Source organism: Phasianus colchicus, chromosome 3 (genome assembly GCF_987193195.1).
Source record: "Phasianus colchicus chromosome 3, bPhaCol1.hap1.1, whole genome shotgun sequence".
NCBI classification, from domain to species: Eukaryota; Metazoa; Chordata; class Aves; order Galliformes; family Phasianidae; genus Phasianus; species Phasianus colchicus.
The window spans coordinates 49,092,254-49,116,856 of NC_143438.1; the positions used below are offsets into that span (position 1 = coordinate 49,092,254).

The 24,603-nt window shown below is 40.3% G+C and overlaps 2 protein-coding genes across 11 annotated transcripts in view; one reads left to right on the forward strand and one right to left on the reverse strand.

Moving 5' to 3' along the window:
* The window catches only part of SLC35D4 (solute carrier family 35 member D4), a 51,656-nt gene extending 41,710 nt beyond the window's left edge, over positions 1–9,946 (reverse strand). Inside the window, exons 1-4 of one of the 9 annotated variants that reach the window (XR_016465131.1) lie at positions 9,685–9,944; positions 9,246–9,292; positions 6,427–6,504; positions 2,072–2,168 (exon numbers count right to left, since the gene is read on the reverse strand). Coding sequence is in view for 7 of the 9 variants with exons in the window: in XM_090137466.1 (XP_089993592.1) it covers positions 2,072–2,168; positions 6,427–6,504; positions 9,246–9,292; positions 9,685–9,756 (294 nt within the window). In the remaining 2 variants the exon portion in view is untranslated. Of the gene's footprint in view, positions 1–2,071; positions 2,169–6,426; positions 6,505–9,245; positions 9,293–9,684 lie in introns of all 9 variants that reach the window. The other 8 variants (XR_016465132.1, XM_090137466.1, XM_090137468.1 and 5 more) reach the window with 8 other exon arrangements.
* Positions 9,947–13,133: 3,187 nt separating this feature from the next.
* Positions 13,134–24,602, forward strand: RIOK3 (RIO kinase 3). 2 transcript variants are annotated; one of them, XM_031612824.2, is made up of 13 exons: positions 13,134–13,333; positions 14,142–14,263; positions 15,524–15,669; positions 15,779–15,883; positions 15,971–16,080; positions 16,805–16,948; positions 18,421–18,548; positions 19,662–19,853; positions 20,246–20,405; positions 21,269–21,349; positions 21,437–21,526; positions 21,886–21,993; positions 23,497–24,602. In XM_031612824.2, the coding sequence occupies exons 1-13, from the start codon at positions 13,268–13,270 to the stop codon at positions 23,596–23,598; spliced, it is 1,554 nt and encodes a 517-aa protein (XP_031468684.2). In that variant the 5' UTR covers positions 13,134–13,267; the 3' UTR covers positions 23,599–24,602. The 2 variants fall into 2 exon arrangements, with proteins under 2 accessions (XP_031468684.2, XP_031468685.2); XM_031612825.2 differs by having other exon boundaries at positions 19,665–19,853.
* The last annotated feature ends 1 nt before the right edge of the window (position 24,603 follows it).

Here is a 24,603-nt window from a genome sequence, read left to right on the forward strand (position 1 = left end):
ATAAACAAGGTAAGATGACAGCAAAACTTACATTCTTTCTTTCATGGAGCCAATTTGACGGATTTTCTTTCCTCCCCCCCTGCTTTTGGCTCTTTCAAATACGCTTTAGAGCCAACAACGGCTCCAGTTTGCCCAGCCCTGCTAACCTTCTCCATATGTCTATTGTCTTTGATGTGACTATTTTTTAAATTTGTGAGTGAGCTTAATACTAACAAAAAGAAAGGTTTACTGTTTGGACAGACAGGATGAATAGACTGTACAAAACTCCCCTCACAGTTTTGCATACTTTGGCTAATGCACCCCAGTTCAGAGCTAGGCAGCACTGCTCCAGTCTCAGCCCTAAACTCTTGGGCAGGAGAGTCTTCCTGTGTCTTTTGGAGAAGTACAGATGGAAACTAAGGTCCTGCCTCTATACAGAGCTGTTTTGAAGCAGGCATCCATGGTTTTGATCAAAAAAGTTCACATGATTTCAACTTTAGAAACAAACTCGATTAATGCAAGTAAATTTGTGAAGTGAGCCATTTCAGGTACAAGAATTTGGGAGAGTCCATTTTCCTTCTGTCCACATCACAAAATTGTTTGTGATAGGTTTGTTGTAGGCAAATTTACTTAAAATAAAGCTTGTATGCAGGTTTGAATTTGGGCCAGCAATGCATACTAGCTATGGCCTAAGACTACTTGTCCTTCTGCTGTTCCTTCTAAAATGGCCACAAAACTAGGCCCATTCACAAACAACAAAAATACATGCAGAAATGGTGATGCTCCTCAAGAATGCTTTGAGATCCAAATAAACTTTTCACAGGCCCTATGCCATGCCACTACATCTTACTCTTGAATGATCACAGAGTAGGCAAGGCAGGGAGTCGAGGTAATTTACAGGACTCAGAAAGAAGAAATAGCAACAGAGGATGTGATTCACACCTTCTCCACCTCACAGGTGATCAAGCAGAAAAGATGCAGCTGCCAAGGGTTTATTGCTATTTCCAAACAGCTCTTTCCTTAGAGAACTTTCCTGAATTTACACCAGGGAAGCCCAGTGGATTTGCTTTGAAAAGGAACCAAGAGGAAGTGAATGCAATCACCATGATACAGAGCTAACCTGGAGGCATATGGCTTCCAAGCATGCAGCCATGCTTCCCAAAAATCACTGGAGTCTAAGATGAGGCCCACCACTTTGAGTGGACAGAGACCTAGTGTCCTTTTCTGCCCTGTCACTCCACTAGGAGTGTGTTCAAGGGATCATTGCAAGAAGAGTCTTGTCTAAAAATTCCCTTTTGATCCCTCTTGGAGTTTAGAAATTGGTAGAAGTAAGCTGGCTCTGGAATTTAAGGTGAACTGACAGAAAACAGAAGGGAACTAGAGCATGAGCTACTGCAGACAGTAACAGCCGTAAAACAAGTAAAAAAAAAAAAATGTAGCTGATTTATCTTAAAATATTTGTATTTTCATTTATTTATATTATGTATATTATTTACTTCTACTTTTTGAGAAACACAGGCTTACTTAATTAAAAGGCATTCAACTCTAATGAAGGCAGATTTGACATCCCCCGATTAAACATTTCATAGGTTATTGTAGTTCTAACGGATAACAAACCTGATGAATCAAACCATTCCTATAGTCTCTTCCCACTTTCAATTTATTTTTTCAAATCCTGTAAAGCACCAAAGCCTCTCACAGTAATGGTTTTCATCCTTTTCCTGGAAAGGTTTCCCCCAGAAAGGTGTTCCATTAACCCTTTTGCAAAGTTAGAGCCAATAACTTTGTTAACTTCTTCCCTACCTGCACAATTCAGAACAGTGGATCTGTCAGCAAAACTCTGAGTACTGTGCAGCAATGCGTAGTTCTTCAGACTGACAGAGAGCTCAAGGAAAGCTCAAGGCACTTTGTGCTTTTTGTTACTGCCCTACACTTTGCAAGACTGGACCACTGCTCTAACAATGACAATAGATCATGTTATTTGAAGCCCTCCCCTTTTCTTTTCCACCCAACCCAAGAACAGCATTAATTCCTTGTATGAAGAGAACATTCTTTGCTCATAAAGTAGAGGCAATACAGAACTGACGTCTACCTGTGTGTTTCTTACCAGTCTAGACAGTGCCCTGGAGCCAGCATAAATAATGCCCACAAAAATTACCGACGCAGGAAGCCAGGACAGGATTTCAGACCTGTGAAAACAATTCAAATCTCATTACTTCTCTACGTTCTGTCAACATGCAGTTAGCAGCAGTTGCTTGTAAGAAATATAACATATGTATGTGTACATAAATTCGAAAGTGTACACATTAAATTCACTGTCTGATTGTTCAATATTCCTCTCACTTACTAAAGAAGTCTCTTGAGACAGAAATAAACCACTTATTCTAATCCCAGGTGGACAACATAACTGCTTCTCTTTACTTTCTGCTTCTTTTTCACTCTTTCTCTTGCTCTTATCCCTCAATAACTGTATATTTCATAGCAGTTACTCCTACTATACTTAAGGGAGAGAAATTTTATTTCAATAATTTGCTTGATGCTCCGTAGAAGGAAGAAAAACTTTCAAGTGAAGGCATAAAATGGTGCACTCGCACAGACAGCACTCATTTTCACCATGTACAAATACACTTGCCCACCCACACATTCATTTCTTCATTTCTCAGCCAGATTTACAAAGAGATTTCTGCTGAAGATCGGATTGTCTCTGTGGGAGCCTGTCTCTGGAGATTTCCTAATGACACCCCTTTGACTAAGCCAAACTCCTGGAGGCATTTTGACAATTAATGGAGGAATTAAATCATTGCAGATTGATGTTGCTTTGTTTTGTTTTGTTTTAATTTAATCTTGGTTATGGCAGTTGAGTCAGGCTTCAGTTTTGAGAAGGGGCACTGGAATTTGCACTTTTCCGATTTTGGTACTTAAGAGAACAAAAGGTTCAGGTAGGTGGTAAACTTCAGTGAGAATAACCTAAGATTTTGAGTGGCAGAGATTCAAAGGACTAACTTGGAGGCTTCCCAGGACTGAAGAAGACACTGCTGCCTTCCTTCATTCTTCCTAAGTCTTGAACTAAAGTCAAGAGAGTATTAGCATGTAATACTCATTTTTAAGATGAAGCCAAAGCATTTGTGGTTCATTAAGTGGGATTATGCTTCTAACTAGCATGTAAGTGTCAAAGTGCAATTACAGGTACCACTATATTACAATACTTCATGAAGTACAAAAAAAATGGGCAAATAAAGGTGAAAACAGAACAGTCTAATCTTTAACACAAGGAAAAAAGAACAAACAACTAAACATCATGTTCCCTTTCTTTATATAATTTTCTAAGATATCTGCTAAAAAAACAACAGAGTAACAAAAGAACAGTCTTCAGATCCTTTTGCTGATATAAAAATTTGCTCTTTAAAGATCAGGACCTAAAACTGTCATGCCTCATTGCCACTGAGTTCACATCAGATACCAACCAGAAAAAAACTCCCATCCCAACTGGACTTGCAGTAAATTGAAGAAAGAAAGATAGGAAGAAGAAAAGGGAGGGCTGGGAAGAAGAAAGGAAAATAAGATGAAAACTGAATTTCCATTTAGTGCATAAAAATATCGCTCTTTCATGTTCCCCACCACTAAATTCTAGGCATCCCAAATATGTCTCCATTTCCAATCCAGTGCTGTGAAGTGCAATGGAAAAGGACTTAAGATGCTTTTCCCATGATGCGACAGGAGAATTTTATGCTGCCAAGTGGGAATTTCAGGACTGAAAAAGAATGCATGGATGTTTGATGTAATGTGTCAGCATCAACAATCTGTCTTGTATGCAAACCAAATAGCAGCTCCTTATGTTGGCAACACAGCAATGTACGTGCAAAACAAGCAAGTTTAGTGACGTAAAAAAACGATGAATTTATGTAGCAGGGCTAGATTTAAAGCCCATTTAAGTCAGTGGGTAGCCTTCCTAAAACCAGACATTGAAGTTTTCGTTTATGCCAAGTTTCTGAGCTGGGAAAAATTCAGCAGTAGAATAAATGCCAACCAGAACATAGGACTTAGGTGCCTACACGGGTCAGGCAGAAAGTGGGCAGCAGATCATGGCACTGGAGGCATTATGTGAATGCCACACACATTCTTATGCGCTCCACTGAGTCCTGTTTTGGACACAAATTTTGCAGACAGTTGCTATTCACCTTGTGGAAGCAACAGTGATGGTGAGAATCTCTTGCAGTTGGCAGTACTGAACAGAAACAGATAAAAAACAAGATATTAATCAAACCAAAGAGCAATTACTGTAAAAAATATGTTTAATAGGACCAAGGACTTGTTTTTATTTGGTATTTATTGTGAAGCTAGTATTCCTGACTTTGTCATAACCTTCAGACAAAGGGTGGTCATTTCCAGATAGTAAAATAAGTCTTCTGAAATACTTTGGTGTATCTTGAACCAGCTCAGAAAGCTCATGAGATCTGCCTGAAGAACAGAAATACTCTGGGCTTTGTGGAAGCACACAGATGGGTAACTTTACTACTTGCAGCATGAGAAGACTGGGGACGGGAAACAGTATTCTTAAATATTCTACATGTACTCAAAAAGATAGATGCAGAGACCAAGATGCTGGAAGAGGGGGTAAAAAAAGCCCTTCTCAGTCCAGTAGTAAAATATCTTCACAGAGTGAAGGAGTTTGAGAGGAGACTACGGAGAGAAGCTTTGAAATACTACGGGATTTTTTGTTTGGTTGATATTTTTGTTTTTCTTTTAGACAGAGATCTATATTGAAAGTCAAATTCAACAAAGCATGCACTTAATCCTTCTGAAGAAAGGCAGATTTAAATTCATGCTTAAATACTAGTCTGAATTATAGCCAAGCAATTAATTCTGGCCATATCATTTTGTCCACAGCTAATATTCTAGAAAATCGCTACAGAGCTTTCCAAAGATGCATTTTAACTAGTTTCCCTAGAGTATGCTGACATCTAGTGGCCTGAAGTCTCAATCTACAAAACACAAACTAATTTTTTGCCACAGTTTTCTCATATAAAAACATCCTCTTCAACAGTGGAAAGTGGTTCTTGTGCAGTATTAACTTAGATGTCTTTCAAGTTATGGAAAAATGAAAATATCTTTTCCAAGCTGGGAAAATTATTTAGCTTCTTTTACTGTCACAACTTAAAGCAGAAGTATTTTCTCAATTAGTGATGAAAAGCTGAATTAAAAAAGACATTAGCGATGGCTGCATTCCTTTGCACTTTAAGCTGTAGTGCAAAGACAAAATATGCATAAACAGCATACATTTGGTGACAATATATATCAGTAACCATTGCTTAAGCAAAGTTTGGAGCCTAATCCTGCCTCTGCCAAAATCAGTGAGAGTTTTGAACTCCATATCCGCATCTTATCTACACTGTAGATAAAAGAGAGGAAGTTAAAGAAGTTAAAGCCTGTTTCCATGTACAGTTTTGTTTAGGTTTCAGTGGGGATGGGACACCTGCATGCACACACAAAAAAAGAGCTTAGCTTGGTTCTCCTCACACATGGATGCAGAGATTTCACTCCCAATGAGGAACTTCAGTTTTGCAAGTCTACTGCTTACATTCCGAACTGAAAATCCATCACCTGTCACATGACAATATAAATCACTGAAAAAAATTACATTAAAAGGAAATTCTGACAGTCAACCAGCCTGATAGCCCAGCTTCAGAGTTAAGACACATTGTTCAGATCACTCAGAAGAGTTTTGAGTATCTCCAGCGACAGCAACTCAGCAATTGCTATGGGCATACATCTTGTAATTCATCCTCATTTTGTGGAATGTAAAGGAGATGCCACATTTCATACCACAAAATGGATCTCTCTGAGCATAGCATGATATTCTGGATAACTCTTCTAAATGGTAGTAGCACTCAGTTCAAGCAGATGATCTTGATCCACTGATGAACATCTGAATTTGATCACTGCACCAGTCCTGTGCACTGCACTGGTTTCTCTTGTTGTGTGCTTATGCATATAGAGATACACACAAGGGCAAATGACTCCCATTTACGAACACCAAATCTTACAGAGAATGTGTCAAATCACATTTCCTGACCTAACTTCACTGAGATTTTAGGAAAGGGGGTGTCAGTGAATGCATTACTAAGGTTTCTCTCCTGGTATTTTTCAGATGATCCAGGGAAGAGATGCAAAAAATGATATTGGATATATTCTCCTTGTAGCCTTCTCTAGTGATTACGCTTCTTTATCTTGGCAAGGTGAAATTGAATCCACTCTATATTAGTAATCTGTGGAAGTGTGTGACTGAACATTGATTAGACTGAAACATAAGATCTCTCCAACACTAGTGAGGCAGAACACGTACATACAGATACACAGATCATCTTACGTTTCAGCAAGTTAGTGACTTGCTAACCAAGTGAACTCCAAAAAGTCAGTACGTAGCAGATACTGAAAACCTCACTGTACCTTGAACACAAACTTATCTCCACCCAGCCCAACTTCCAGGAGACATGAAGCAGAAGTCCACCAACTAATGTCTGCCACCTGAAATAGAAATAGAACAGTATCCCTAAATTGTTTGCTTTTTTTTTTTTTTCTTTTTTTTTAGACCATGTGGAGCATGACCTTAAAATCTCTAGAATTTCTCAGAGCACACATAGGACTACTGTCATCTACTGCTCTTCCAGGTTACCAGGGATGGCAATACTCTTCAAATCTTTTGTTTTCTGGGCTGTCTTATCCTCCAGGTTTTCTATTACTCTGGTGCTTTCCACCTCATATTTCACGTGTTTTATAAAGAACCACCTACTGCAGTTTCCTTAGTCATATTATTGAATCCCCATTTTATTGTTTCTTCCAACAAAATATTTAGTAATCACAGTGATGTTAAAGCCATGACAACCTAAAGATGCAAGTGAGGCAAGGATTGTGACAAGAAATAAACATCTGTACACACATAAACTGTTATTGCTAGAGCAAATAAATATGATTTCAGGATTCACAGACTGAACTCAGCTTAGTGAACTAATAAGTCCCAAAGAAGTGTACAGTGCTGGTAATTTCAAACATTAGCTTTACGACTTCTTGTTGTTATTCATGCTGGGCCTAGATTACACACTGCCTATAACTCAAATGACATGTAGCATGCAGTAATTGAAGTGCCATTAACAATCAAATCATCACACTGCATGAGCCTCTGCTTCAGAGCCTCTAGAGGAAAAAAAAATACAGTAAGATAACTTAGCATATAAACCAGAATACTGTGGTTTTCTCATTCAAATGCTAAGAAACAATTACACGTATTCTGAATTGACTTATCTATCTAATCACTTATCCTGTCACAATGGCATTCCTTAGTTTACTGTGGAAGTAGTATGTGAGGCCTTAGCAATCCTTGCAGATAATTTAAAACCAGTAGTGATGCACAGTGATTTTTTTAAGCTTTATAATAAATGACCAGTTTCCTTCTTTTTCAGGTTTTCAGGGAGATCCTTCTCAGGCAAAAGTACCCAAAGATCTAGTAAAAGTCAGGCAGAGATCCTATGCTACAGTGTTTAATCACATTAAATATATATTAGGTATAAAAATGAGTTTGTTGATTATTCCCAGTCATTGCAATGCATTTAAGCAATTATTTAATCTCTCTCTCTCTCTCATACATACATAAATGCTACATGCAGCATGGCATCCAGCTGGACATAATCAGAAAAGAGCAAGCTCACTGTTCACCACTATCACAGATCACTTCACCTTTATTGCACTGGAGGCATAAGAGAGCTTGGTGCCAGATATCCCTCATCTGCTGAAGGCTTGATCATGTTCTATTCCAAACCAGTGATTAATTCCCATCAACTTTATGTGAAAAAATATATATATATAATTTCAGGTTTTAAGGACAGAGCTTGGAGTTATTAAGAGTTCCAAATCCTTAGCACTACGTGATACAGATTTAGGTTATACAGGGAACAAAAACAACATCAATGAATGGTGTGAATTGGGCATTATCCTTTGTTCCTTTACTCAGCTGCCTTAGCTCTAGATAAAAGTGTATCTGAGTCACTTAATTTTCAAAGAAATAGTCACCTTTAAAAAACAAAATTACTCAGATGCTGGGATGTCTTTCCAAATAACGGAAAAAAAGGAAGTAAATGTTGTAACACATATCCTATACAGCCATTGAGCAAATGCTTTTTTCACTGTTGACTTACCAGGATTGTATTTTACATACATTACTCAAAACCCTTTTCCTGTGTGCTAAAAGACTTGTCCAAGAGACTGTTTGCACACAAGCGATAGAAGTGAAGGAAGAACTTGCTGCATATTTAATAGAGCTGAGTACACTCAAAGAAACTGGAGATTCCTGGAGGAGTTACTCCTAGAAGTAATTACAGCCCTGGAGTTGCAAACCAGGCAAAACACAACCCATGCAAAGTAGCAAAAGAGGAATGAAAGATATCAAGTGTGCACAGATTTAACCAGTATCTCAAAAGAGCAAATGAAAGAAGACTGGAATACAATAGTCCAGAATTTCACAGAATCACAGAATGGCCAGGGTTGGAAGGGATCTCAAGGATCATGAAACTCCAACCCCCTGCCACACGCAGAGCCACCAACCTCCACATGTAATATTAGACCAGGCTGCCCAGGGCCCCATCCAATCTGGCCTTGAACACCTCCAGGGATGGACGGGGCATCCACAACCTCTCTAGGCAGCCTGTTCCAGTACCTCACCACTCTCTCTGTAAAGAACTTAAACACCTCACAAATTATTAACACTGACAAATGTATATTCAGCAAAGCATTAAATTTCTCATCAAGATACGATAGGGACTTACAACACACAGCCACAACAAAGACTAAGCATGAAAATAAGCAGCAGTGTATTGGTGTATGTCTAAAGATGGACTAAAGGCCAGCTTTCATTAGCATACTGGAAAAGAATACACCGAATCCGCATGTTACACACCAATGCCATTTCCAATTTAGACAAGCTGTGCTATAATTGCCACTTTTCTACACTGAAGCATAAAATCTGCAGGTAACTGGGAACTGATGGAGTCTATATATCTTAGTTAAATTGCCGTTGTGATGCTTAAAAATTGACCAAGACAAATGAAACCTGCTTTACTAAGGCTTCGTTAAGTATGTTCTCTTGACAGCAAAAGCCAGTAACGAAATGAAGTACCAAAGTTAGCACCAGCATGGAACAGCAAGACGTTTACTGACTGAATTTATTGACTGAAGTCATTTTTCAAACAACTGTACTCTTAAAAAACGGTACTTACCCTTGAAAAAGGGTAGGGTAGGTAAATTTCAGAACAGACAGGACATACTGAAAAACAAATACCAAATTAATGGACATCAAACACACACAGAGCTATAACATTAACACGCAATTGCAAGAGCAACAAAATACAAGAAGCTCCTACCAAAATAAAGAAAAATAAACGGACAAGATACAGTCTGAACGCTTATCTATAAGTTCTCTTCCCATGCTAGAAGCGCTGGATGCTGCCCCAGTCCCTGTGGCAGGCAGCAGACGCTGAATTACACCGTATTGTCCACGCCGTACAACGCAAACTATTTCAAACTAAGTTAAATAGTTCACTTCTGGGCACGCTGTGGCCATCTCCGTTGCGACAGACTGCGAACACCGCGGTTGCTTGACAGTCGCGCACACCCGGGATCGCAGCGCAGAGCCCACCTGCACGGGGCCGCGCTCACCTTATTGGTGAAGAAGGACGCCAGGTAGAAGAGGCAGAAGGCGAGGCCGCCCGCCGGCCGCTTCAGATACATCGGTCACCGCCACCCGCCGGGCCCCGCACCGCCCGCGGCGGCCATCGCGGCGCGGCGGCGGCTCCAATGGCACCTCCTCCTTAAAGGGGCGATGCTATCCTGTGGGGCCCACCGGACGCTGCGCCCCCAACCGCCCCAATGCTCTGTTAAACTCAGCAGCCCGTCTGTCCTTTCTTTTCTTTTTTTTCCCCTTCCCCTTCCCCTTCCCCTTCCCCTTCCCCCTCCCCCTCCCCCTCTCCTCTCCTCTCCTCTCCTCTCCTCTCCTCTCCTCTCCTCTCCTCTCCTCTCCTCTCCTCTCCTCTCCTCTCCTCTCCTCTCCTCTCCTCTCCTCTCCTCTCCTCTCCTCTCCTCTCCTCTCCTCTCCTCTCCTCTCCTCTCCTCTCCTCTCCTCTCCTCTCCTCTCCTCTCCTCTCCTCTCCTCTCCTCTCCTCTCCTCTCCTCTCCTTTTTTTCCCCCCCCTTTTTTTTTTTGCCTTTTTTTTTAATTTTTTTTTTGGCCTTTTAAAACCTTTTTTCATTGCGTATCTTACCAGATGTAAACCACTTCCTTTGCATTTAATGTGAGCTGTAATATTTGAGCAATGTGTATGTTCAACAAGTTCATTAATGCTTAATGCTAAAATATAATCAGCAAATGCTCAGAACTCCACCGGAGCTACTCCTGCACGCTCTCTGCTTTCAGCCTATCAACGAATTCAACAAAGAGTCATTTCAGGAACTGCAGCCTTTATGCTTTACTCAGACTGTTTGGACAAAACTTATTGCAGTGAGCCTCCCTGGGAAAGGAAAGATAGATATGTATATAAATAAATAGAGCAAATCGAAACCAAGAATAAGCAACGTATTTGACAGCTGTGCTTATGTACACCAGTGACGTGTAAACCCTAAATATGGCAGGGAGGTAACAGCAGTGACAGACGTGTCCAACCCAGTTACTGTCACTGGGCATCATTTTATTGCAAGCCTCATTCTTGCCAGGCCAGGTCTAAGGAAGGCCTTATGTGTGCTGTTCTCATCTCGACTTTGCTCAGCAGGCAAAGTGCAGGGTTCTCCCTTATGTGCACACTCTATTTTAGGAACATAGAATAAAGCCACACAAATAAAGGACTGGTGGGTGTGTCCTTAACTGGGAAGAGGGGAAACTAACTAGTAGGCAGAGGGCAAATCTAAGCCATAAGATGAAACTGTTTAACCTGTTGTGAGGCTAAAGCCTCAAAAGACAAACTCTGCAGGTGGGATGGAAGTTGCACCAAGACAAACTCAAGCACTTCGGTTCATGAGATGCAATCTTGTGTGGTTTGTAAGGAGATGGCCAAAAACCAACATCTGATTCCTAGTGCTGGCAGGTTTGGGCCATGTGGTGGACAGTGTTGGTGTGATGGCATTTCCACTTTGCAGGCATTGTCTTTGAGATTTCTGAACATCAGGAAGCAGGCAGAAGCATACTTTGCATTGTGCCACAAATTCAGCCTGTAAGGCTTTCAGAAAGAATAAGGAAATTTTACTGGCATTATCAACAGTAATTTAAACACGTGATACTTGTGATTTTTTTAATTTAGAGGAGTATAGTTTCCATAGAAAATATTACACTGATCTCTCTCATCATGTTACTTGTGATATACCTTATTAGAAGTGTGAGACTAGGGCAAACATGATATATTTTCCTACAGCAAAATGCAGAGGCAGGTTTGAATTGTTGTAAATCCCTTAAAGTGCAGATTAAAGAATGAAGATCATACAATCACAGAATCATTAAGGTTGGAAAAGACCTCCAAGATCATCCAGTCCAACCGTATACCTATCACCAATGTTGCCCACTAACCCACATCCCTCAGTACCACATCTACACTTTTCTCGAGCACCTCCAGGGATGGTGACTCTACCACTAATTGCTAAACAACTTCAGAAATATTTTGAGTAAAATTAAGGGAAGTTTCTGCTCTAAACAGATTTGAAACTATTGTTGTTGTTGTTGTTGTTACTATTATTATTATTACTTTAGGAGACATGAGTGTGTGGCAAATGATTTTGTTTATGTGTGATTTTGCAGAACATCTCAGTATAATTCAGTTCAACGGTTGATCCCTTCATTGAAGGGGTCATGGGCTCAAGGCCTCAGTCAAGTAATGTTTATCTGAAGAGGACTTGTTTTGAATCCTAAACTAGATTGCAGAACTGATGAATGTGAAACTTGTTTTCTGAAACAAGTGAAATGAAATAATGAGATTAATATTAAGTAATATGGGATTTTTGGAACCCAAACCTAACATTTTCTTACTTGGTGCTTGTACAGATATGCCAGAGTGCTAGATTTTCTCAGCAGCAGGACACTGCTTTGACATTCTGCTTGCTTATTTAACAGACAAGTCCAGCCAAAGAAGAAGCTTGAATGGGGCATGGCAGCAGTCTTTTAACCACAAAAGGATCTGTAGAGGGGAAGAAAGAATTTCCTTCTGTTCCGACCAGAGGTGGAGAGGAGGAGAACCACATTGCTACTGTATCACTAGACCAAGCTTTCCTTGCCCTGGTACAATCTGTATGGTGTGTAGGAAGGAGCTACTGGTCTGGTTCAGGAGCTATGGGCCTAGAAGGGAGTCATTCCTGGTTTGGGATTTACTTTCCTGGTATAGGAGTCATCGCCTGGTTTGGGAGTTAGGGTCTGGTCCAGGAGCTACCCCAGTGCTTTGATATCTGCCCTTTCATTCCTCAGCAGGCAGGACTTTCTGCAGCAGTGAACACCAGAAGACATTGCCTTGAGAAACTGCAACGCCTTACATCATCACTGGTTGCTAATGACATCAGATGAACTTTGGCCAAGAACACGGAACCCTGCATGCCTGAGAGCCAACGTCAGTGGCACCTGTGGGGACTGCCCTGCTGAGGTCACACAGGGAACATCCCCCACCCCGGCCAAGGGATGCCAGGGGGCTGTGAGACCTTGCCCCGCTTCTCCCACCCTAGAAAGCCAGCTGTGGGGCTGGATCCCTGCTATCCGGGGTCTGGCTCCCCGCTGCACAGGGGCTGGTTTGTGGCTGTCCCTACACGCAGGGAGGCTGCATTGCTGCAAAGCGCCAGGAAGCTGCCCCTGCCCTGCAAGGAGGGCATCTCAATCCCCACACGACTTCCAGGTGAACACTTAAAATGGAGGTGCAACAGGCAGAGGATCACACACGAAACACCTCTATTAATTTCGTATTTGCAGGGCGCTCGATTACAGGATGAAATGCATCTGTTCCCTTACGTTTCCCCCCACTGACTCCCTTCCATGCTTACTTCCCCAACAAAAAGCGACCTTTCCCCTTTCTTTCCCCACCCCCGGCACCATCACCCCGCTGACATCACCGGAAGGCGCGTCCCGTCCCGTCCCGCCGGCCAATGGGGAACGGCTCGGCCGGTGACGGTACGGGGATTGAGGCCGAACCCGGAAAGCTCCGCGTTCAGAGCGCCGCCGCCGGCCCCAGAGTTCGCGTCGCCGCCGCCGTCCTCCTCCCGCTCCGCCTCTCCGCGCGTAGATGGACCCGGTAGGAGTCGCCGCCGCCGCCCCCGAGGCCGGGCCGGGCCCAGCCTGGCAGAGCAAGGTGAGCGTGGCGTGGTGTGGCGGCCTGCTGGGCTCGGGCAGGCCCCGGCAGCGGCCGGGAGTTATCCTCTCGTAGAAAGGCCGGTAAATGGGGTTGTTCTCCGCGAGGCCTCGCGGGCTGTTGTTGGTTGGGCTGTCGGGGGCAGCGAGCTGCCTGGGGTCCAGCCCTCCTTCCAGCTGCGTGCGGGTTTCTGCTTCTCTGAAGGCGTCTTTACGGTGTAAACTTGTAAACAGACTTCGTGGGAAGGCTTCTTTCTGTTTTCAGGCGGTGGTGAAGCTTTTTTTCTTCTTGTCTACTAGGAAATGACCGTCAGTGTCCTTTGAGTCACACCCTTCTCAGCTTATGGAGCTACTCCTAGAGATATGAGGGGTGAATAGTGATAGGACAAGGGGGAATGGCTTTAAACTAAGGGGAGGTTTGGGTTAGATATTAGGAGGAAGTTTTTCACACAGATGGTGGTGACACACTGGAACAGGTTGCCCAAGGAGGCTGTGGATGCCCCATTCCTGGAGGCATTCAAAGCCAAGCTGGATGTGGCTCTGGGCAGCCTGGTCTGCTGGTTGGCGACCCTGCACACAGCAGGGGGGTTGAAAGTAGATGATCATTGTGGTCCTTTTCAACCCAGGCCATTCTGTGATTCTATGATATCCATTGTGCCACAATTCCTCATACTTTTCTCCATATCTAGAGAGCACAAGCTCTTATGGGATTACACCAGCTTGTTTTAGAGCTGCTGGTAGCTAGTTGTCCTGATTATCAGTGTTGCCATTGCATTTCTCACTGACTCAAACAAAATATTTATTTACAGTGTCCATGGGGAACTCCAAAAACCGCCTCGATATCGTGTTCCCTTGCCGATGTTATGAGTGAACAGCTGGCAAAAGAGCTGCAGCTGGAGGAGGAAAATGCTGCTTTTCCTGAAGTAGTTGCGTAAGTTTAAAATCCAGGATTAGTGAGCTCTGCAGTTGTAAGTCGCCATTATCTGTCATCATCTGTGCTGTGTGATTGTAGTGGAGCAGCGTAGTAGGTGCTTTGCCTATTTCTTCCTAGCTCTGCCTTTCCATTGAAAATGGCTTCTCTCATTAAAACTCTTCCTTAGAAACTCTTCTGTCCTTTCTTGCTATTTCTTTTCTATTATTTTGATTGCCTTAAGTCAGTCCGTAAACTGCGTTTTGAGAAAAGTTGTAAGAAATGTAATTTCTTCTTTTTTAGAGGATTTTATATATACACAAATTCAGTTTTCAAATTTTCAGGTTGTATATCACTTGTATTCCCCAAGTACTTTAAAATTCTGAATACTTACTGCCAGGAGTTTAGTGGGCCTAAATTCATGTCAATTCTACCTTTGACCTTTTCTGTGAGGCAGAACAATGCAATGCTGATTATGCAATGCTGAACTTGTTAGAGCATGTCTAGAGAAAGGCCACACAAATCATCTAAGAGATGGAACACCTCACGTATAAGGACAGGTTGAGAGAGCTGGGGCTATTCAGCCTGAAGAAGAGAAGGCTCCACGGAAACCTGAGAGCAGCCTTTCAGTATCTAAAGGGGGGGGGGGGCTATAAGAAGGAGGGGGACAGACTTTTTAGCAGAGTCTGCTAGCAGACAGGACAAGGGGAAATGATTTCAAACTAAAATAAGGGAGATCTGGGGATATAAGGAGGTTTTTTTACAATAAGGGTAGTGAGGTACTGGGACAGGTTGCCTGGGGGTGGGTGCCCCATCCCTGGAGATATTCAAGGTCGGGTTGGATAAGGCTCTGAGCAACCTGATGTAGCTGTAGGTACCCTTTTCACTTCAGGGGATTTGGACCAGGTGACCTTTAAGGGTCCCTTCCAATTCAAACAGTTCTGTGAGACTCTGGTTTTTATTTTTCAATATATATTATATGTATTTTCTGCATGTATCTTTCTAGCTGTGTTATTTCTTTCTTTTTCATAAGGGGCATCTTAAAAAATCAATTATCATGCTGCTTACAGAATGGTAAACCAAGACATTGAAGTAACATTTGCCTTGTAAAGGAGTGGCAAAAAGAATTTAGGGGGTCACTGTTAAGATCTGTTAGTTTCTATACAGCTCTATGCTAGGGTTTTTTGTATGGAGTGACCAAATCATGTAAAGCAGTGTTTCTATGTAGATTACTGTACTTAGTTTTTTTTTTTTCTGCTTTGCTTTTCCATTTTTACATAGTGTTGCAGAAGGACCATTTATTACAGGAGAAAATGTTGACACTTCTAGTGACCTAATGCTAGCTCAGATGCTGCAGATGGAATTTGACAGGGAATATGATGCACAGCTTCGGCGTGAAGAGAAGAAATTCAATGGAGACAGCAAAGGTATTTTTGCTTTGGAAATATTTGAGGCGTTCTGCTTACACTGGCAGAGCTGTGAGGGTGTAGCAAATGCTAATAATCACAGATGTGCTCATTTGTTTTGTCTCTTAAGTTTCCATATCCTTTGAAAATTATCGGAAGGTGCATCCTTTTGACAGTGACAGCTCAGAGGATGAAGTTGATTGGCAGGATACTAGGCATGATCCTTATAGGGCAGGTATGTGGTAGTACTAACCAGTCTTTGTGAGCACTAGTTATGTTTGCTTTGATGTCAAGTTTGACATATTTTTCGTATTGCTGGCAGATAAACCTACTATTACACCAAAAAAGGGTTTCATAGGGAAAGGAAAGGACATTACTACTAAACATGATGAAGTGGTTTGTGGAAGAAAGAACACTGCTCGTATGGAAAATGTAAGTAAAAGCTAGGGAAAATTCACTCTGCATATGTGAAACCAGAACGCTGAAATTTAATTAAAAGGAGTAATGTTTGCCTGTCTTTACTACTGTATGTGGTGCTGAATTTTTATGTCTTCATGAGATGAAACAACTTGGTTTAATTATTCAAACTGGCAGTTTGATTTGTGTCGTCCCCCTCCCTCCCCCTTTTTTATGTGCATCTTGATAATAGTTTGTTAATTATATATTTCAAGAACTTACACAGAACTGTTTTGTCAAAACAAAGCTATCAGCAAGTTTGGAACACAGGCAAATAAAACATCATTGCTGTTCCTACATAGTAAAGCTGTCATGTAACAATTTTTTGTGTGTGTTAATTTTGCCTGCTTAGCTAAGTCACTTATTTTCAGTCAGTGGTTTGACATACAGCTTTTCAATCTATTTATCCATATTATATGCCTTCTGTTTTCTTTAACATAAGTGGTGTTGCTGCTCTAAATAAGGAAATGCTGCAAGTGCTATTTCACAGGATGTTAGGTAACATCATATCAGTTCGGACAGAACTGAGTACTGAGCTTGGAGCAATATGTTTTTTGACACTTTGAAACTCACTTTGTGGCATGTTGTCCCTTAGGTCTTATTCTGCCCTAGATTCTTGCAGATGAGAATGAGAAATTCTTGCTTGTGCCAACTGTTGTCTGCTAGTACCAACACTTAACAATTTTATCTCTATTTGTAGTTTGCACCGGAATTTCAAGTTGGGGATGGAATTGGGATGGACTTAAAGCTGTCAAATCAAGTCTTCAACGCCTTAAAGCAGCATGCATACTCTGAGGAACGTCGAAGTGCAAGGCTCCATGAAAAGAAGGAACACTCCACTGCAGTATGTTTCTTAAATCTTTTTATTCTCTTTATCTTATGTAACAGTAAACCGCTGTTTTTAGTAAAACAGTTCTTTTTAAACCAGTCTCTATCTCTGCTAAATGAGCTTAGAGATTGTGTATAGTAATCGTCTAGCAAATACTCTGAAGCATGTGGCTCCAAGCATCTGTCCTCATAGCAAGTCTCAGGAAGCTGAGGTGACTAAATTTTTCCTTAATAATTTAGGAAGCCAGTAGATAGCCTTAATGAATGAATCTAGAACTGTGCCTGTGCTAATTCCTGCTCTGAAGTCTTTCAGAATTGGATGTTTTACTTTACTTTTGCTGATACAAGAATAATATAATATTTGGGATGATTCTTGAAAGCACTGTAGAAAGTGCTCTTAAGGAGTAATCTGAATCTGGACAATGCAACAGAGTGTACTCACAGTAAATTAATGGATGATGTGAATCTAGGAGGTCTGGGGGAGGTAGCTGGCTCGCCAGACGGCCATGCAGCAATTTAGAGGGATCTTGACAAAACGGGAAGGTGGGCAGGCAGAAATCTCCCACAGCTCAGCAAGGAGAGATGTAAAGTCCTGCACTGGGGTGCAACAGTTCCTGGCACAAGAAATGTGCTCGGGGCCACCTAGGTGGAAAGCAGCCTGGCAGAAAAGGACTTGGTGGACAGTGAGGTGAACATAAGCCAGCAGCATGCCCTTATAATCAAGAAGGCTGATGGCATCCTGGGCTGCTTTTAGGCAAGGTATTGCCAGTAGGTCAAGAGAGGTGATCTTTAGCCTCTACTCAGCTCTGGAGTACTGGGTCCAGTTCTCAGCTTTACAGTACAAGAGAGCCATGGGCAGAGTCCAGCAGCGGGCCACTGAGATGATGAAGGGGCAGGAATATCTTTCCTATGGGGCAAGGCTGGGAGAGCTGGGAGCGTTCAGCCTGGAGAAGAGGCTTGAGAGTGTTTCATCAGATGTATGAATACTAGAAAGGAGGGTACAGAGAGAATGGGGCCAGACTCTCTTCAGCGGTGTCCAGTGCTAGGATGAGAGGCAATGTGTGTAAATGGAACATAAGAGTTTCCATCTGGCACTAGTGCAAGTTCACCAGAAGCTGTGGAGTCTCCTCCTTGGAGATCTTCAGCAGCTGCCTGAATGCAGTCCTGGTCACCCTGCTCTGAGTGTCCCTGCTTGACCAGGGCTTATGCCAGATGGACCCAGAGGTCCCTTTTCCCTGTGCCCCTCAACGAGTGTAATTCTATGGTTGTGTGATAACACTGTATATACTGCATGCGGAATTGATAAAATACTGGATGCTACACAGCTGTCAATGTATCTGAGTATTTTTCTCCCCCACCCTGTCAATGCAGAGAGCACTTTTAATATGCTATTTTTCCCATGCAATTAGGCACCTGTAATATATAAATACTATAAACTCATTGTAAAAGTGGAGGATTATTTTAATAATACCTATTTCTCACCCGTAGGAGAAAGCAGTGGATCCTAAAACACGTTTACTTCTGTACAAGATGGTCAGTGGTGGAATGCTGGAGACCATCACAGGCTGCATCAGCACAGGGAAAGAATCTGTTGTTTTTCATGCATATGGAGGAAAGTAAGTATGCTGTTTGTTACTGATAGTAGCCTGGAGTGCCAGAGGGAGCCTAAAAAAGAGAAACCACAACATATTTGAACAATCTGTGTTTATTTCATTGCCAGGACTTAAACGTTTAGCTCATATGTATGCAGACAGCGATAAGTTCTGCAAGCCAAGTAGTGCCTATTTTGAAGTATTAACAAAAAAACACCTCCACTTTTTTCTCTGGAGGTGAACTAGGGACAAGTCAACTGCAGCTTTCTGTGAAGGTCTGTTTCCACTGACCTACCCTGGACTAGAAAGCCACTGTGATGATCTTGAGCTTCCTGAAGGGTTGTCTTTCCATACACACCACTTCTAACAGCTCAATCTATGCAGTTGAGCAAGAGGTGCTCTCTTATTTTTGGGTTACGTAGATGGTTACTTTTTGGGATGCTGTTCACTTTGCAATTCGTGCAAGTCTCTGGTTTTAAAGACTACCATGCTCAAAGAAATATTGTGCGTTAAAGATTGCAGCGCATGGAAACATCGCTTGTTTAAAGTACATTAAGAAGGAATTAATAAAACCCAAATCCAAATAACCTGTTTAGAGATGTCAGGAGTGAGATGATGTTGGGAGTGGGGGAAAGGTTGGTTGGTTAGTTTCTTCTACTTGACCACTCCTGAACAATGGTAAGAGTGACCTTTTGCTTACCGTTATTCAAAGGGCAGTGTGTTTTGAGGTGCTTAACAGAACACGGTGATACTACTTTTATTGCTCTAAGACATGGATCTTTTTTCACTTGTAATGTAATGGAAGTAGTTACATCTGTTAACAAAGCTACTATTAGCTATGATGCTTAATTAAAATTTTCACAAGCTGGGAAATGGAACCCATTTGATAAGCAACATATGATCAAAGTTCCAAAAATCAAATATTTCCTATTTAAGCTTAACAGCTCTTACAAACTTAACTTGAAGTGATTTTCAAGCTTGAAACAGTATCAAATCTTTTCCTCTCTTGTTAAAAATCTTATCTTGCATCATTTTAAAAAAGAGAAAACAAAGAACGTGAAAAAGCAATAAAGCAACTGTGCATTTTCTTGCAAGGATGTGAACAGTTAATTTTGTGTGCTTGACTCTTTCCACGAGAAGTGCAACTGAAGATGATAAAGTTATACCTCCAGAATGTGCCATTAAAGTGTTTAAAACAACTCTAAATGAATTCAAAAACCGTGACAAATACATCAAGGATGACTACAGATTCAAAGACCGCTTCAGTAAATTGAATCCACGGAAGATTATTCGCATGTGGGCTGAGAAAGAAATGCATAACTTAACAAGGTAAAAAAAAAAAAAAAAAGTCTTATTTTATAAAAAAAATTCTTGTTGGTTTCCTACTCTCTGTTTTAGAAAGTTAGATTATGTCTTGGTAGAAGTCTAGATTTGTTGTTGGCATAGACTGAATAAGCATCTGGTTTCTTACAGTTTAATGAATTAAAAGTGTCTTCAGGGATTTGGCAGTAGAATTTATAAGCCTATGAAGTTAACAGCTAGAGGCTGTAAAAAAAAAAAAAAAAAAAAAAAAATTAGTTTTCCATTACCATTTTTAGGCATGCTTTGGATAACTCAGACTTTAGAGTCCTAAGTGAAATGTAGAGAGGCTTGGAAATGAACAAGCAGTAACTAGACTGTTTTTTTTTTTTTAATCAGTATCTATTTGTTTTTATCCACAGAATGCAAAATGCAGGAATTCCTTGTCCTCAAGTGGTTATCCTTAAGAAACACGTCTTGGTGATGTCTTTCATTGGCCAGGATCAAGTCCCAGCACCTAAACTAAAGGATGTAAAACTTAATAGTGAAGATATGAAAAAGGCCTACTATCAAGTTCTTAATGTAAGGCAATGCTGATGTGGCGTGTACTTGTACTGAATAACTTAAAGGACAAATCAGCATTTATTTACTTTCTAGGATGCTTGGATCAATTTCCAAGTATGAAGTCCAAAGGCTTATTTTGCTGCTGTTTAATGAGTTACTTAGAATAAATAAGAAATGAAGCACTAGAAAAAATAATCTGAGTAGAAGACGTGCTTTGGAATTTGGTGACAGGGTATTTTGCAACAGAGAACTCATGAGCAAGTAGTCCTCCTTTTATAGAAGCAGTGTTTGGTTTAGAAAGTTCTCTGTCTTTCTGGGTTTACAAAACATTTAGTTGATAATAATTAATCATGCTCTGGTAGTAAACCACCCATTTTTTAAAAAACTAGTGTAGAAATCAGAGAATGAATTAGAATACGGCATGTGTTCTCCATGGTTCAGGCACGTACCTTCTAAATGTCTGTTTTCTATTAGTTTTCCATAATCATAAAAGCAAGCAAAAACCATCAGCAGTTTGGTACTATGAATGATGTGTATGTCAAATCTTGAGACTGGTAGAGCAATGCAACCCTGTTTTCAATGAGCAGGGTATCAATACTGATTAGGATTCTAAAACTGGGCCTTGTGTTTAGCTGTCTAATGTGCTCAGTCTGCTGGCAGAGCTGATGTGAGTTTACCAGACTGACTTGACAAAGGTCAGGGATAAAAGCTTAATTTGCTGGCATTTCACCAAAACTGCAATTCCCTGTGAAATGTTATTGAAGGCTTGGAAGAAATTATATAAATTGTGTGGGTGGGGAACACTTCATTGTGTTATGGTTGTGCAACTGTTATTTATTTGAAATTTAGCACACTTTGTTCATTGATTTGGTTCCTTGCAGATGATGCAACGGTTGTATAAAGAGTGTAATCTGGTCCACGCTGATCTGAGTGAATACAACATGCTTTGGCATGATGGAAAGGTGAGCATATTTTTAATGATGTAGGAAGAAAAGTTTTTTTCTAATATGAAATGTTAAAGCAAAGTGCATTGCTGTCTCTGCTTACAGGTTTGGTTTATTGATGTCAGTCAGTCTGTGGAGCCAACTCATCCTCATGGACTTGAATTTTTGTTCAGAGACTGTAGGAATGTTTCACAGGTAGGACCTCTTCAGCTGACAATCCTCAGTTACAAAAGGTGTCTTTCTAAGATACAACAGCAACAGTGGAATTCAGAATTAATTAAAAATCAATCAGTATAACTCCACAAAATAATTGTGGCTGGATTTGTGTAAGATTCATCTTGCATGATGTCAGTACTGATGGCATTCTTCTTTGAAAGGCAAAATCTGGGGTAGAATAAAACAGTACTGGTGGATTTAAAACTTTCCTCAGCTGTTACCTATAGGTCAGCAAAGCCAAAAACATCATTTATCTAAAAACTTCTAAAATTATAACTTGTGGAGAAAGAAAAAATATTTCTCTTAAGTGTTTAATGTGTACTTTTTATTTTATGTAGTTCTTTCAGAAAGGAGGTGTGGCAGAAGCACTTAATGAGCGTGAACTCTTCAATGCTGTCTCAGGTTTAAATATTACAGCTGAAAATGAAGTGGACTTCCAAGCAGAGGTATATAACTTTGTGTTTAACATTTCAATTTGGTTAGCTTGTAGCCATTGCAATACTTAACTTTCCAAGTTTAGTTTGTATGATTAATGCGAGTATAACTTCAGAAATCATTTTGCACCTCTCTTTTAAATGTTGGTTATTTCCTCCTCATAGAAACAGTTTTCAGAAACTCTGACAGACTTTTCCACTCTATTCCTGATGATCTACTCCCAAATATAAAAGGTCCTTGTGCATAATTGTTCTTTCCAATGCTAAAGGAAATATTTAGTGATCTGTTTGCATTTAAAAGATGTTGTTGTTGTCTTGCCTTATGGCTTTTTTTTCTTAGAATAAGCTTTTGTTGAAATGAATAAATTGCTTATTTTTAATACTTTAAATCACTTTGAAGATGAGGCTTGCATTTTCAATCTTCAAGCCTAACATTAGACGTGTGAAATCATGTTAATCTAAATATAGACTAGGAATCTGTGGCCACCTTTCACTTTTAAGTGTCAAATTGTGGTTATCGCTCCTCAAGGGATGCATCCTGTTCACAGACGCTTATAAGCTGTCAAAAATTCCCCATCTACTGATTAAATTAAGGTTACATAGCAATTCTACTTGCATCTTGATAACATTGCAGGTTTATGCTTGTCCAGGATAAACAGGTTGGAGCATTTAACTTGTGGTGCAAGTCTTTAAACTGATGAAGGGAGCAAAATAGTCATGAGAATTTCTTAGGCTGTTCCAAGATTAAGTTACTGATTGATTTATTAAGGGGGCAAGAGAGAAATTGTCTCTTTGACTTCATTGTGAGCTTTGGTATGTAGGAGTTTGTCATCTCTCTTTACCTATGGCTTTTCTGGGAAAGACTTATCGCTGTTTACGTATCTGTGAAATTGAGCAGTCCATCCTTAAATTTAAGCTTTAGACTGGAATGAATAAAATTACCTCCCACAGAGTACAAGAAGAATTAATCCAAACATAAGCTGAAGGCTAAAATAAGCTATGCTACTGTGTTACTTTGATTGTAAATAAATAAATAATATATATATATATATATATATATTTTTATATATATATATATATATATATATAAAAAATGATGATGGTCTTCTGCTTTCACCACTGGCAATGATTATGGTGGATTTGTAATCTTAATATTACTGGGAATTTCTCCACTGTTGCTAGATTGGCTGAGTTACAGCAGAGGTGATTAGCAGTGCAGAAATAGATGGTTATGTACTTTGTGGAATACAGCTGAAGTCTTAGGAATCTGCAACTCATGAGTTTCAGTTGTTGTATGGTATGAAGCTGTGAGGAAGTGCTGTTCCTTTTTAACTTCTGAGAACTGATGTTTTGAGCTGTTTCTAAAGCATATTGCACATGTATGAGACAGAATAAATGAAATGTTGTATGTACCTGATCAGTCATCTAAATATACACTTCTAATACTATTTAGCAAGATTCTAGAGCAAGCATGGCTTTCTAATTTCAATGTGAGTTTATTTTTTGGCTCTCTAGATTGAAGCTTTGGAGAAGATGAATGAAGATCACGTGCAGAATCATGGAAAGAAAGTGTCCACGTTTTCAACTGATGGAGACCCACCTATATATAATGAATAGCACTGGGTGTGTAGCTGCTTTAACAACAACAGCAACACAGACTTGCTGCTACTGACATTGTTGGTGCAGTGGTAAATGTCAACTACCAATGTCGAGAGAGTGGTTGACTGGGATTGCCAAAATGGAAAACACAGTGAGCATATGGTGATGCCTCAGTGTGTTTTTTCTTTTTGTTTGCTTTGTTTTTAACTTGGCCCATGCATCAGGCTGGCACTGGGAGGATAAAATGTCACTACTTCTGAGGATAGTCTGACAGCATCACCAATTGTCTGCTCACACTAGGCTGATTTAGCTGAGGTGGTCATATTTTGCATGATTCAGAGCTTTTGTTTTAGTGTTATTTTTTTACACCTAAAATACATGGAATGTGGCTCTAACTGTCTCAGTAAATCCAATTAGATATTACAAGAAATGGGTCTTAACTAGCAGAGGACTTATTTGACAGGCTAGGAAATCCAGGTTGCTTAACGAAGTAAGTTCAGTTACCTTTGGTCTTTAAAACAAACAAATAAAAAACCACAAGTAATTAAAGAACTTGGTGCAAATTAAAAAAAAAAAAAGAAAAAAGCCCTGTATAATCTTGCATCTCCACTGAAAATCTGAGTAGAGCATCAAACCTACTAATTCATCCAGAAGAGGATCATATACTCTGAAAACTAAATACTGATCAAAATTACTTTTAAATGAACTTACTATTTGTAAGTAGAAAATGTATCTTTCATGCTTTTATTCTTAATGTCAGTCTTCTATTTTATCAAGTTTTAAAAGTCTAGCAATGTTTCTCTGCAGCGCATTTAAAAATGACTTGATCTAGTGGAGTGGTTTGGAATTAAGAATTTCTGATCAACTTTTCAAACTCTGCAGTTTTTGATGCCGCTCTTTATCAAGCAAAATATAACGTTGCTGTGTTACATTCTCCCAGTGTACTGTGGAAGTGATTTGGTTTTGTTTTTATTAATTGGAGGAGTGGTGGCAAAGTAAAAACTGAAGATCTTGCAGTGGTAT

What these genes read in the sequence shown, in the direction of transcription:
- RIOK3 (XM_031612824.2), top strand. Translation starts at nt 13,268, where the DNA reads ATGGACCCGGTAGGAGTCGCCGCCGCCGCCCCCGAGGCCGGGCCGGGC. An exon ending in ACACTGCTCGTATGGAAAAT is followed by an intron (nt 16,081 to 16,804) that starts GTAAGTAAAAGC and finishes CTCTATTTGTAG; the next exon opens with TTTGCACCGGAATTTCAAGT. An exon ending in CCTACTATCAAGTTCTTAAT is followed by an intron (nt 20,406 to 21,268) that starts GTAAGGCAATGC and finishes GGTTCCTTGCAG; the next exon opens with ATGATGCAACGGTTGTATAA.